The sequence below is a fragment of the Salmo salar genome, chromosome 01 (genome assembly GCF_965601325.2).
Source record: "Salmo salar chromosome 01, fSalSal1, whole genome shotgun sequence".
Taxonomy (NCBI): Eukaryota; Metazoa; Chordata; class Actinopteri; order Salmoniformes; family Salmonidae; genus Salmo; species Salmo salar.
In genome coordinates, this window is record NC_138291.1 from 74,077,783 (window position 1) to 74,093,289 (window position 15,507).

Genomic DNA, 15,507 nt, shown 5'->3' on the forward strand with positions numbered 1-15,507 from the left:
GTCATTATGGCCAAACAGTTCTATTTTTGTTTCATCAGACCAGAGGACATTTCTACAAAAAGTACGATCTTTGTCCCCATGTGCAGTTGCAAACCGTAGTCTGGCTTTTTTATGGCGGTTTTGGAGTAATGGCTTCTTCTTTGCTGAGCGGCCTTTCAGGTTATGTCGATATAGGACTTGTTTTACTGTGGATATAGATACTTTTGTACCTGTTTCCTCCAGCATCTTCACAAGGTCCTTTGCTGTTGTTCTGGGATTGATTTGCACTTTTCGCCCAAGTATGTTCATCTCTAGGAGACCAAACGCGTCTCCTTCCTGAGCGGTATGACGGCTGCGTGGTTCCATGGTGTTTATACTTGCGTACTATTGTTTGTTCAGATGAACGTGGTACCTTCAGGCGTTTGGAAATTGCTCCCAAGGATGAACCAGACTTGTGGAGGTCTACTATATTTTTTTTATGAGGTCTTGGCTGATTTCTTTTTTTTTTCCCATGATGTCAAGCAAAGAGGCAGGGTGTTTGAAGGTAGGCCTTGAAATACATCCACAGGTACACTTCCAATTGACTCAAATGATGCCAATTAGCCTATCAGAAGCTTCTAAAGCCATGACATCATTTTCTGGAATTTTCCAAGCTATTTAAAGGCACAGTCAACTTAGTGTATGTAAACTTCTGACCCACTGGAATTGTGATACAGTGAATTATAAGTGAAATAATCTGTCTGTAAACAATTGCTGGAAAAATGACTTGTGTCATGCACAAAGTAGATGTCCTAACCGACTTGCCAAAACTATAGATTGTTAACAAGAAATTTGTGGAGTGGTTGAAAAACTATTTTTAATGACTCCAACCTAAGTGTATGTAAACGTCTGACTTCAACTGTATATATAGTACCTGTCAAATGTTTGGACACACCTACTCATTCAAGGGTTTTTCTTTATTTTTACTATTTTCCACATTGTAGAATAATAGTGAAGACATCACAACTAAGAAATAAAACATCTAGAATCATGTAGCAACCAAAAAAGTGTTAAACAAATCAAAATGTATTTTAGATTCTTCAGAGTAGCCACCCTTTGTCTTGATGGCAGCTTGACATACTTGGCATTCTCTCAAAAAGCTTCATGAGGAATGCTTTCCCAACAGTCTTGAAGGAGTTCCCACATATGCTGAGCACTTGCTGGCTGCTTTTCCTTCATACTGCGGTCCAATTCATCCCAAACCATCTCAACTGGGTTGAGGTCGGGTGATTGTGGAGCCCAGGTCATCCGATGCAGCACTCCATCACTCTCCTTCTTGGTCAAATAGCCCTTACATAGCCTGGAGGTGTGTTGGGTCATTGTCCTGTTGAAAAACAAATTATAGTCCCACTAAGCTCAAACCAGATGGGATGGCGTATCGCTGCAGAATGCTGTAGTAGCCATGCTGGTTAAGTGTGCCTTGAATTCTAAATAAATCACAGACCATCACACCTCCTCCTCCATGCTTCATGGTTTGAAACACACATGCGGAGATGATCTGTTCACCTTCTCTGCATCTCACAAAGATATGGCGGTTGGAACCAAAAATCTCAATTTTGGACTCATCAGACCAAAGGACAGATTTCCACTGGTCTAATGTCCATTGCTCGTGTTTCTTGGCTAAAGCAAGTCTCTTCTTCTTCTTAGTGTCATTTAGTAGTGGTTTCTTTGCAGCAATTCGACCATGAAGGCCTGATTCACGCAGTCTCCACTGAACAGTTGATGATGAGATGTGTATGTTACGTGAACTCTGTGAAGCATTTATTTAGGCTGCAATGAGGTGCAGTTAACTCTAATGAACTTGTCCTCTGCAGCAGAGGGTTCCTGTGGCGGTCCTCATGAATGCCTGTTTCATCATAGCGCTTGATGGTTTTTGCGACTGCACTTGAAGAAACGTTCAAAGCTCTTGATATTTTCCGAATTGACTGACCTTCATGTCTTAAAGTAATGATGGACTGTCGTTTCTCTTTGCTAATTTGAGCTGTTGTTGCCATAACATGGACTTTGTCTTTTACCAAATAGGGCTATCTTCTGTATACCACCCCTACCTTGTCACAACACAACTGATTGGCTCAAACGCATTAACAAATAAAGAAATTCCACAAATTAACTTTTAACAATGCACACCTGGTCATTTAAATGCATTCCAGTTGACTACCTCATGAAGCTGGTTGAGAGAATGCCAAGAGTGTGCAAAACAATCATCAAGGCAAAGGGTGGCTAATATAAAATATATTTTGATATGTTTAACACTTTTTTTGTTACTACATGATTCCATATGTGTTATTTCATAGCTTTGATGTCTTCACTATTATTATATAATGTAGAAAATAGTACAAAATAAATAAAAACCCTGGAATGAGAAGGTGTGTCCAAACTTTTTACTGGTACTATAAATATATATATTTTACTCAAACCACCCGTGGGTCGGATTGGAACCCCTCGCAGGCCAGATTGGAACCCCTCGCGGGCTGGATGTTTGACTCCCGTGCTCTAATGGATTTTATAATCTAATTTGTCTACTTTTTAGTCTGGATGTTGTTGACTAGTCTCTTGGAGCCCAAGTCTGATAAGCATGGCATATAATTCTCCTGTGCTTGTCAACCACATTCCAAATACTACTTCATGAATAATCACTACTGACTCATACACCAATTATCTCCTCTCTCTATTTTACATCCATTTAATTAACCTTTTCATGTCATTCACAGCGTAGACCCTACATAGATAACGACCATATACAATTACCAATACTGACCTCTATAGTGGCCCTCAATAAGTTCTTATACTTATGAAGTACTGTAAATATGGAGGTCAGACAGCCATGTTGACACACCGAAGTTAGACCACACAGACATGTTCTCAATCTAGCCAACGTATTATGACTGTTGTCTGAATCTGAACATGGTCTTGTGATGAAGTGCTATGTAAGAATTATGACAAACCAAGTAGTTGTCCACTGGTACAATTGGAACATAGGCTACTGTAGCTATTGTGTTACAAGTATTTAAAGAACACCCTTGTACTCAATTTCACTCTGTGGTGGCATGACAGAGTACTCTGTATGCACTCTTAAATTGGGTGGAGGAATACCCTTGTGTAGGACTGTCACTGAAGCTGCTTGCCAACACACTCCATAGTTGCTTTTACAATTTTGTCATTAGAGTACATTATCATTTAATTATGCAACTCTACAAATGCAAGGAAAGCTTTAATTTTACATTCATGTCTGCCTGTCTCAATCAACAAAACAACAGGGAAGAGTAAATATCCTCACATTTTATACCTAATAGCTGGAGTAGTTTATTTCTGCTGAATACTCTGGGCCGGAATCCAGCCTTTTATTTAATGGATGGTTGTTCAACATAGCAGGGAAAAGATTAACTGTGCACCTATGCTAGCGCACGCGCACACAAACTGGACGAGAGAGAGAAAAGAAAAAAGATGGAGGGGTAAAAAGGTGAAAGTCAAGCTCAGGGTAAATATTGATGAGAGCTAAGAAAGAAAGATGTATTGAAGTTTCACTCCCTAATGATGTAGGCTACATAGACTTGCTCTTACTTTACAGAGGGCCCGTTGATACATCGGGCCCTGTTGAGTGCTTATTAACAACACCCATTGAATGAGAAACCAAATATATATATGTGTTATAATAAATCTTCATAAGCACTTCCTCTGTGCTCCATGTCCAGAGATGTCCATGTCCCCATATCGCTCAATGCCCTGCCTGCTGATGCAGCGGGCTGGAAAGGAGCTGTCTCTGCACAATGCTTTCAACCATTTTGCAGTATCATTGATCTGACAATTCCAGAAAATCATGTTTATCAGTAAATAGCCTACCCCTCTATTTTAATGCACTATGATGTAGTGTTGTTCTATGCTTCAACTATGAAATATCTGAAGGCTTGATGAAAACAAGTTACGATAGTGACCCCCAAAATTACATTGTTGCTATTAAAGCGGTAATCTGCAGCTCATGCAATTACAAAGTGAGACCCCGACCATGTTTTGGTAAACAGCTGAGGGGTGGGGCTGTAGAAATGTTACCATTCTCAAATTCATACATATCTATATGGATGCAAGTGCTTAACTTTGAGATGAAAATGATCGTTTCAAACATGCTTTGAAGCTGTTTGTTTAGAATGGTTTAAAAACAACGGAGTAGCTTAAAATAAGCGTATATTTTGTGTTCTGATGGGGTACACACATTTTTTAAGCTGATGAGGTAGTTATATTATTCAAGAATCAATGGGTAGCCTAAATTTAATTTATTTAAAAAGTAAAAAAAACGGATGTAGCCTACAATCGCAGACTGCCCTTTTAAATAGGCTGTAATAACAGTAATAATCATCATCAGTAGTATTATTGTTATAAATATCATAATTCTCATGCCACAGGGACTTCTATTGGTAATGACACAAGCAGCTGCACTGACAGGAGAGCATGACAGCTTTGACATTTTCATCGCGCACTCTGTGCACCGCGCCTCTTTTTTCTTATTAACGCAAGCCTAGAAATCAGAAGCACTCGAGACTCGCCCGCGCACAGGATTACATATACACACACCTCTTCATCCCATGTTTATAGGATATACCGAAGTCAGGGAATCGACCAAGTGGGAGAACAGGAATACGGGTTAGGTTATACTTGTGCCTGCACCCAGCCGGAGATGCCAGGACCTTACAGCCTTTTCGGCATCATGTAGAACATGATGCCCTGCAAGCCCGTGTTGATAAGGAGGAGTGAAGTGGACGGAGTGATGAATACTTCCCTGACCGAATCTTCAAATGTTAATGCCGGCAAGATGGAGAAACAGACCTTGGTGACGGCTATCAGTTTGTCCATGAGCCTGGCATCACTGGCACTTCTCATCACCGCTATCATGACCGACCACTGGTACGAGACGGACACTACACGACACAGGCAGAACTGCGACCAGTTCGGGCCGGACGCCAACGACCAGAAGAACCGGCGGATGCCCATCTATCACCTGCCCCTGATGGACAGCAGCAATCCTCGGAGGAACCAGGCGCTGCTCCGGGCGATCCACGTCGGGAGTAGAGAGGAGGAGCTCCTGGAAAACTGGCGGTCAATTTTGGGAATGGGAATTTTAGAAACGGAATGCGGGCGGCCTCTTTTCTCCACTTACTCTGGACTTTGGAGGAAATGTTATTATCTAGGAAAGGACAGGGACATCGACAACCTCATTGCCAAGGGTAAGAGATGCTGTGGGGGAATTTGACCCGGGGTCCAGTGCGGTGCAGTGAAACCGCATCCCTTGGAGATATAGGCCTAAACATCTGGCAATGGTAGGCCTATTTGTAAATGCTTAAAAAGTTCCATTCCGTCATATGCACTGCTGTTTAATGGTCTTTCAATGAATTATATAATACATCCACTGACCGTTGAATAATAAAGTCATGAGCTTAGTACAACTGACTTAACCCATCATAACTCAAGATGTAAAGTTGTTTTTGTTGTTATTTCAGTGTGTGTAAACAACAGATGTAGCTTCAAAACATGTTTTAAACTATCATGTTGTCCTCGGAGATGTGTGGGTCTAGCCTATCTGTAAACCATGGGCGTGCAAAGTTCTGTCTATAACAAATCTATTAATTCGGATAACTAGCATGGCCTATGTGCATAGGCAGGTTGCATGCGCGCTTGCGTGTGTCTATCATACAGACCTCAAAAGAAGCTCTGATCTGATCAGTTTTAGACTGCATCTGACAGAACCTTTGACCTGACACGAAAGGTATTTCTACCATGCGAGCCCAGTGTGCACTTCACACTCCAGGCAACGAGGGAGCGCTGCGTGTTAAATATCAATTATTATATTCCTATGATCCATATCATTTGCATGAGGATGGAAAGTGGCATCAATATTATGTGATTAATTCCGTATGTACTAAATCAATAGACGCGCTAAAGTCAATCAATGGGAAACTTGCGCAAAAGCTCGGATTCTCAAGTAAAAATGTCGTTGACCAATTAATATAGCAAGTGAAAACGAAAATGTTATTAGGACAACTTTTTGTAATATTGATAGAGCCATAGTATTTGTGGAAGGGGAGCAGGTCAGATCCCTGCCATAGTTAGTCTTCTTTGCTGCCTCCAAGAGAGGGGACAATATTCATCACTCAAACAATGAAACCCCTTTTTGTTACCCATCAGAGATATAGGCGGTATTTCCCTATCTTCTCACAGCCATGTGTAGAGGCTTTCATAGTGCTGAGGAATATGTATAACATCTGCAATCTTGTGGGAAAATACACATTTACAGCCTCAAAAACCTTGTTATGAAGTCTGTTCATGAAACAGGGGAGTCCACTTTATTAATGATTCACTAGCGGTTCTGGGGGGGGGGGGGGGCAGTGCCCCTGTGACAACAATTTTGGACCCCCTTGAGTATGAAATAATTTTTACATAACACATTTTTGCTATCATTCTTTTTTTACATCCATTATTAGACAGTGACAACGATGATGATTATGAACATGGTCTTTTGCCTGCTAATGCCTGCAATACAGTGAAGAAAACGATATGACAACAATAACGTCTAATGTAACTGGCCCCTCTAACAGTACAACTGGCCCCAGCTTGGCCCCCCCAGTTGAAATGGTCTAGAACCGCCACTGAAATGAATACTTAACAGCCACAGCTTTTCTCAAGACAAGTCTCCTTGAGAAACACTTGCCCTTTTCTGCTCCTCGTTATGTTCACAAAAGTTCTTGTCTCAATGCAGGTATAGCCCAGCGATGCATCAACATCAAGTACCATTTCTCCCAGCCCATCCGGCTCCGCAACATCCCGCTCAACCTGACCCGCACCATTCAGCAGGATGAGTGGCACCTCTTACGTATACACATTTTCTTATTATGAAAGATATTCCCCAATGAGCATTTCATTAAATGAATAATCCAGTCACCTATTACTCTCCTACTACCTTCCATTCAAAAAGGAGGGCATATGTTAATTTACATGAATTACATTCAGCAATTTACCAAAGTTACCATAACCTTCAGTAATTTTGGTAACATCTATGGCAATCGATCATAACTTTGGTCATTTATACTTTAATACCCCCCAAAAATGGATTCATATATAGTATTCATTATGTGTCCATATTGTCCATTCATTTCTAGTAGATTGACCACATGGTTCAAGAGAAAATGGCCTAATTAATGAAAAAAATGCATCTAATCAATAATGGCATTATTTTCAATTAACTCTGCAACTCTTCTAACTAGTGACTTTTTTCACAACTGCCAACAGTGTGATGCCAAAACATTGACAAGAAATACATAGACAATACCAATGGTATTCTCTAAGTCCATGGTTTATATTTAGGTTCATGTTTTACATCTTTGTCATTCAATTTTTTTTATTTTCATATATTTTACCTGTAATAATCTCAAGTACCCAAATTGGGCCACTAGATTTGAAAGTTTCTAGTAATATACCCTCCCTTTGCAACCCTAGTGGTTAGAGAGAGGGAAACAGTGTCTCTTGCATAAGTGCTCACCCACTTCTCCCCTCCTCTTCCTTGAATCAGACCTGCGGCGGATCACGGCGGGGTTTCTGGGTATGGCAGCAGCCGTTCTGTTGTGTGGCTGCATCGTGGCGTCTGTCAGCTTCGCCTGGGAGAAGAGTCTCACTCAGCACGTCTCTGGGCTGCTCTTTCTCATGGCAGGTACAGTTTACCACACCAACTGATAGTGTTTTCTTAAATAAACACAGATTCTCTCTCTCACACACACTCTCCTCCTCTCTTTGTGGTCCCTCTTCCTTCTCAGGGATCTTCTGCACCATCTCCCTGTGTACCTACGCGGCCAACGTGTCCTACGACCTGGCCAGGGTCCCTCCCTTCATCTACGGGCTGCCCGCTGACGTGGAGCATGGCTACAGCTGGTCCAGCTTCTGTGCCTGGCTCAGTCTGGGGCTGACAGTGGCGTCTGGATGCCTGTGCACCACTTTCCCCATTCTCAGCCATAGCAACAGCAAAGCCCAGCAGGGCAAGGGAAAGGCTGCCCCCAATGACTGTGTTTGACACACACCTTACTGCATTTGATAAACACTTTGCTGTGTGTTACACACACACACACACACACACACACACACACACACACACACACACACACACACACACACACACACACACACACACACCTTGCCTCAGCTGCAGCAAGGGCCTACAGGCAGAGTCTAAGATGTCTGTGTCTACTGTGTTTAATGAGTCTGACAAACACCTCACAGCATTTCACACCTCTTATAGCATCTTTCACATCAACTCTGAGCTGCAGCAAGGGCCTACAGACCAACACCTTCAGACACCTGGATGACTAACCCATAAACAGCTGCAGCAGGCGGCTGGGACTAATGCTGACTGCTGCATTTTCAGTCTGAAAACACTTCTGCGTCAACCATGCTTCCACTAGACCCTGCATCTAAATCGAGGTCACTTCCATGGAGCAAAACGTCCTGGAATTATGGAACCATAATATATACAGTGAGCTCCAAAAGTATTGGGACAGTGACACATTTGTTGTTTTGGCTCTGTACCCCAGCACTTTGGATTTGAAATGATACAATGACTATGAGGTTAAAGTGCAGACTGTCAGCTTTAATTTGAGGATATTTTCATCCATATCAGGTTAACTGTTTAAAAATTACAGCACTTTTTGTACATAGTCCCCCCAATTCTAGGGGACCAAAAGTATTGGGACAAATTTAAGTGTGTATTAAAGTAGGAAAAGGTTAAGTATTTGGTCCCATATTCATAGCACGCAATGGCTACATCAAGCTTGTGACTTTACAGCATTTGTTGGATGGATTTGCTGTTTGTTTTGATTGTGTTTCAGATTATTTTGTGCCCAATAGAAATGAATGGTAAATAATGTATTGTGTCATTATGGGGTGACTTTTATTGTAAATAAGAATAGAACATGTTTCTAAACACTTCTACATTCATGTGGATGCTACCATGATTACTGATAATCCTGAATGAATCGTGAATAATGATGAGTGAGAAAGTTAGACACACATATCATACCACCAAGACATGCTAACCTCTCACCATTACAATAAGAGGGGAGGTGGTATGATATTTGTGCTTATCATTTCAAATCCAAAGTGCTGGAGTACAGAACCAAAACAAAACATTTGTCACTGTCCCAATACTTTGAGCTCACTGTATATGCCATTTAGCAGACGCTTTTATCCAAACTACCTAAACCTTAGCTACACCCATGCGTCCATGCTTTTTCTGTGGTCTTTATGCGATTATGTCTGTGATTCAGCCTACTGCTACCGTTGCACATATTTTTTATGTATGCTCTGAATTCAGTGTAACCAAAACTGTAAGGAAACCCATCTGTGGATATTCATTAGTTCTCTTATCAATGGACAGACCAAACCCCTGTGCATATGTGCCGAAACCCAAGTCAAGATTTCCCCTCATCAATGGATATTCACCTGATCGCAGTGGAGACAGACCAAACCTCGGTGGATATGCACCTAAATCGAAGTCCACATCTCCCTCATTAATGGATATTAACCCTGATTCTAGTGGACCCTAATCTGAGTGTATTTACCTTAGTTTCAGTGGATGTATTCTGTAATCTATCAATTAACATTTGCCGTAACCCCAGACAGTGGATATTTGTTGGATGTGCGTCATGCGGTCTGATTGGTAAACAGAGCTGGAGCATTTCAGAATACTCCTGAAAAGAGAAACTGAGGAACTCTTGAAAGATGCATTATTTCCTTCAAACCATTTGCAAAGTCAATGAAATTATAGAATAAAAGTATTACCAAAACTGGGTTTGACATACTATGACTTTTATGCATTTTGCTTCATATCGTGGTCGCTAGTAGAGTAGAAGTTGGTAAAATTCTAACCATGCCAAAATGATGCAATGATTTTCTGTGTTTTACGAGTAGTATAGTCTGTGTGAGTGTCTCTTGAATCCAGTGTATCGATCCATCTCCTAAAAATTCTCACTCAGGATCCACAAAGCAGGGGTTGAGTATGTGTATGTATGCAGTCAAATCCACTTAGTGTGGTAGCAGCAGTCTGTATCTTGACATACTTGTGGATGAGGGCGTCTATAGCTCCCAGCCTCACTCTTTGGTAGCCTTAAGGCTGCCGTGAGGGGAAAAATCTTGGGGTGAGTGAGGGGTCCACATCAGTTCCTAACCCCACCCCAGTAGCCTCTCACTGAGTGTATGAGGTTACCAGTCAGGGGGTCATGATTTTCTTTTCAGCAGGCAGGAAGGGGGACTAAGCAGCAGAACCAGGGTCCCAGCCACATGGAGAACACAAGCACCCACACATGCATTTGGTTGATTTTAATCAATCAATAAGAAATTCCTCTCAACTTTTGCTGTATCCTGAAGGTTTATTTGAGCCATTCTGGAATTGGGATAAGTGATACTACAGTTAGTTAACACTAGAACCGCCTGGCCTTTCAGCATATAAGTACCCGGTAGAGAACGTTGCCGGGCGTCCTGTTTAGCATATACATATCAACCTGCAAGGCGCACAAACATGCTTGATAATAAATGCTTGAAAAATAGTGCATCAATTATTGTAAATGATTAATTGCAGGAAGAAATATTAAATGGACATATCAACAACAAAATAGTTATTTGTTAGATTGATTCATGGATATGTTTTGTGTAATTCTACAAAGTCCTAGAAAAACCGTAGGCCTATAGCCTATTTTAGTTTCCCTCACAGTACAAACATTACAGTGTAATAAATTTGATCAACTTTATTTGCAGATTTGATTAGTAATATAGTTATAGTAATGAATAAAGTCCAGTTACAGCTTTTGACAAAGTAGAAATGAAAAAGATAATAATAACAACAACCAGCCAGGTGTGCAGGTGAAATTATTTGCTGTATTCCTGAACAAAAGCATCAATGGATGAACAATTGTAAAGGAGGAATTGCATAAAAAAATATTTGTGGAAATATATGCATGACAAGATATAAAAAGTAATTTGTTGATTGTGACCTTATACCGTGCCTTTATGCATGAATCATTCGCGTCTTCTATTTAGGGTCCGGGTCCACAGTCAGCACTCAGCTTCAGGGCTTTGTGTGAGCAAGCCCCACAAACAAATCAGTTGCACTGCACACAGTTTCCACTGGCCTTGTTTCGTGTGCACCTGCCGACTTGACATTGTGTCTTAATTTCCCTGAGTGGGAGCTGTGGTTCTTGGGGAAGAGGGAGAGCAGGACCTGCTGCCTGCTCGGCAGCTGTAGCTTCTTTCTTGGCGTTTATGTGGTTCTCACGAAGCTCACATGCCAGATCCAGTGGGATGCATGGTGCTGAGGATGCAAACACATTTATTTTACATCAGTACACCTTGAGTGTTGCTTTACCCCTCTCCATCACTGATGTGGAGTTTTTTATTTCACCTTTATTTAATCAGGTAGGCTAGGTGAGAACAAGTTCTCATTTACAACTGCGACCTGGCCAAGATAAAGCAAAGCAGTTCGACACATACAACAACACAGAGTTACACATGGAATAAACAAGCATGCAATCAATAATACAGTAGAAAAATCTGTAAACAGCATGTGCAAATGAGGTAGGATAAGAGAGGTAAAGGCAATAAATAGGCCATGGTGGCAAAGTAATTACAATATAGCAATTAAAACACTGGAATGGTAGGGTGTGCAGAAGATGAATGTGCAAGTAGAGATACTGGGGTGCAAAGGAGCATATAAATAAATAGAGTATTGGGATGAGGTAGATTGGATGGGCTACTTACAGATGAGCTATGTACAGGTGCAGTGATCTGTGAGCTGCTCTGACAGCTGGTGATTAAAGCTAGTGAGGGAGGTAAGAGTCTCCAGCTTCAGAGATTTTTGTAGTTCGTTCCAGTCATTGGCAGCAGGCAACTGGAAGGAGAGGCGGCCAAAGTAAGAATTGGCTTTGGGGGAGTACAGAACCACTGCTATGTTGTTTTGCGCAGAGGGGGCAGCTCCCTCCTTTGTTCACTGCTCCAAGCAGGCTAGTCTTCTTTGCAGCAAACTTTTTTTTCCCGGTGAAATTGATGTGAAGAAGTTTTCCGTGGTCACATTTCTGCCTTTGCCCATGTAAGTCTCCAGGAGTCTCAAAACCTGTCTCAGACAGTCGCTCACCCACTGGCCTGGTTTCATCTTTACTTGATTTCGACATCGGCGGCTAACCAAAACTTAACTTTAAGTCACATGCACCATTATCAGTTTCTATCTGGTTTCTGGCGTCCATTGAACCATTGACGACAGAATAGCATATTTTAATTTAGGTTGATAATGTTACTCGTTTTTGCTTACAGTAGCCAGAGCAATGCTGCCGCAAGAATTGTCATGTGCTGAATGCATGGACAGCACGGATATTCTTGTAAAAAGAGCTGCACCTCTTGAATTTTGAGAGTTATTTGACAAAGGTGTCATAGAAGTTGCAGAATTTGCTATTTCAGATACTATATAGAAATCCAAATGTTTTACCTGCATGTGACTCTGAAGGAGGATTTGATAAGACGATGCTCCTTTCCCTGCATCTGTTAATTACAAGATGCGCCCATCTCTTCATGTACAATTTAACAACTGACAGGCCTAATTTTGTCACTCATCAGATTATTGTCCATTTAATCTTGTCTATAGGCTAACTCTTATTATGTGATAAATTAGTTTCAGTATAGTTTAGGTGTAGTTTCGGTATAGTTTTGGTATAGTTTAGGTGTAGTTTCGGTATAGTTTTGGTATAGTTTAGGTGTAGTTTCGGTATAGTTTTGGTATAGTTTAGGTGTAGTTTCGGTATAGTTTTGGTATAGTTTAGGTGTAGTTTCGGTATAGTTTTGGTATAGTTTAGGTGTAGTTTTGATGGGCCGGCTGTGCAGATTGACTGGCATCGTTTGTTTCCCCCTCATCAAGTTGGATAGAGTCAAAGATCTGTTTTGCATTATTCTAAAGTTCCACTGCAACACACAGCATGTTTTGGTTTCCCTTACAATACATTTGATTAGTAATAGAGTTAAAGAAAAAAAAGTCCGATACTATTCTCTCTTTTACTTTGTAAAAGGAAGCTGTTATCAACCTGCAAGAAATGCGGTCAAATTATTAACATGAGCGCCAACGTTGATAAATAGGCACAACACAAACTCATCATTACACTATTATTTTTCAAAATAAAAATCAACATCAACATTCAGTTAGGCCTAATTTAAAATGTGATTGTGAAGTAACTTGCACAATTATCACCCATTCCATCCATCTGTCATTCATTCTGTGGGCTGGCATCGTTTGCTCTGCTGGATGCAGTCAAGGATATGTTTTGCATTATTCTAAAACCCTACTGCAACATGCAGCATGTTTTGGTTTCCCTTACAATACATTTGATTAGTAAGAAAGTTACAGTAAATAAAACAGTCCTGTAACAGCTTGTTTTTACAAAGTAAAACGTACAAGAAAATATCAACCCACAAGGCATACGGTTAAATTATTTACTGCTGATAAATAGGAATAACAAACTCATCATTACACTATTGTCTTTCTAAATTAAAAATCAAAATTGCCCTCTTCACCCTTATCATTCAGTTAGGCCTAATTTAAATTAAATTGGGTAAGTAAGGTGCACAATTAAATCGCTCATTCATCCATTTGTCATTCATTCAGTGAGGAGAGAGAGCACATTGAATTGGCGGATTAAGTTAGGAATAGATGTGAAAAAAAGCAGCTAAAAGGGCTTCCAAGTACTTTTCTGTTTGTGATTTAAAAATGATGGCAAATGAGTAGTGTCAAATACAAACATTTGGGAAAAGTCAGGGAAGGAAGAAAACATATCATTTTTTTTTTATTTTACATTTACAAAATCAAAAGTCAGTGGCCTTTGGCGGTTCTAGTGTTAAAGACTTATGTAGCCAGGTGGTAAAAGCACATAGCTGTATTAGTTTATTTCCACTAGATGGCACTGTCCCTTTAAGAGATCAGTAAATAATGCGTGCAAGGTATTCTCGGATAGCGCATGTAGAGTGAGAGTCTTGTTGGTAGCAGCCAGGCCGCCTGAGAATGATTGGGGTCCATCGTGGCTTCTCGTGAAATGTATGGGTAAATATTACTCTTAAATGCAGCTTTGTACAATTATACATATTAAGCATTCTTTGCAATGTACAACAGTTCACTTTGTAATATTTAGTCAGGATGATTAAATTAGACTTGATGTTTGCAGATTGTAATCGGATGTTGGTGGTTAGCTACTGCTAGTTGCATTAAGTTACTCTCGGAACCACGTTGTTGAGTTTTACAAGATATCTGAAGTGTGAGGTACATTTCAAAATGAATGTTTATTAATGGTAATTTTCAGTTTTGAAGGAAAATATTATCATTGCTGTGATGACATTAAATGGGGTTTATCATTTTTCAAATTCTAGAGGGGAGAACATGACCTGTCCCACGTGTGTACATTTGTCGTGGCCCGTGGACAGTATTGTAAGTGTTTATTTGTTTAAAGACAAGATGTATTCTTTAATTTCATGCAAGAATGTAATTTTGACAAGGTTATTGTGAACTGTTAGCAAGGCGAATGGAGTTGGTGGTTTTTGTTTTGTTTTCTTATTTTACAGAAATAAGCCACTACCGTTTCTTATGCACTTTGACTTGATACACTTTGTTTAGTGATTGGATTCACTGATGCAGAAGTAGGTCCAGAGTTTTTGACTCATTGTACTTTTGTGTCTAGCACTTCAAGCTTATTCAGTAAGCAGGTTAGAACAAAACTGTAAAGCAATTCCTTATTATTGTAGTCTATATAAACTTTATTAAAATAACTTTCCAAGTATAATCTCTTCAAAGATAGGACGAAAATTAGGAATTAACGCAGAATAATTTACTGCATGGGAGTAAACAATACCATAATGCATACAGTATATGAGGAAAACAACTACTAAAACATTTAATCTCATCTCCATACTTCAGAATGAACCACCTTTACATAAAGTCATACATACAGTGCATTCGTAGTCATCTCACTGTCAACTGCGTTTATTTTCAGCAAACTTAACATGTGTATATATTTGTATGAACATAACAAGATTCAACAACAGACATAAACTGAACAAGTTCCACAGGTATGTGACTAACAGAAATTGAATAATGTGTCCCTGAACAAGGGGGGGGGGGGGGGGGGGGGGTCAAAATCAAAAGTAACAGTCAGTACCAACTGCATTAAGTATTGCAGTCACTCCTCCTCATGGACTGCACCAGATTTGCCAGTTCTTGCTGTGAGATGTTACCCCACTCTTCCACCAAGGCACCTGCAAGTTCCCGGACATTTCTGGGGGGGAATGGCCCTAGCCCTCACCCTCCCATCCAACATGTCCTAGACGTGCTCAATGGGATTGAGATCCGGGCTCTTCGCTGGCCATGGCAGAACACTGACATTCCTGTCTTGCAGGAAATCACGCACAGAATGAGCAGTATGGCTGGTGGCATTG

At 40.5% G+C, this 15,507-nt stretch overlaps 1 protein-coding gene across 1 annotated transcript; it reads left to right on the plus strand.

Moving 5' to 3' along the window:
• Nucleotides 1-4,540: 4,540 nt before the first annotated feature.
• On the plus strand, nt 4,541-10,018 carry LOC106608325 (transmembrane protein 178A). Its single transcript, XM_014206211.3, has 4 exons — nt 4,541-5,234; nt 6,764-6,877; nt 7,574-7,711; nt 7,815-10,018. The coding sequence occupies exons 1-4, from the start codon at nt 4,727-4,729 to the stop codon at nt 8,066-8,068; spliced, it is 1,014 nt and encodes a 337-aa protein (XP_014061686.1). The 5' UTR covers nt 4,541-4,726; the 3' UTR covers nt 8,069-10,018.
• The last annotated feature ends 5,489 nt before the right edge of the window (nt 10,019-15,507 follow it).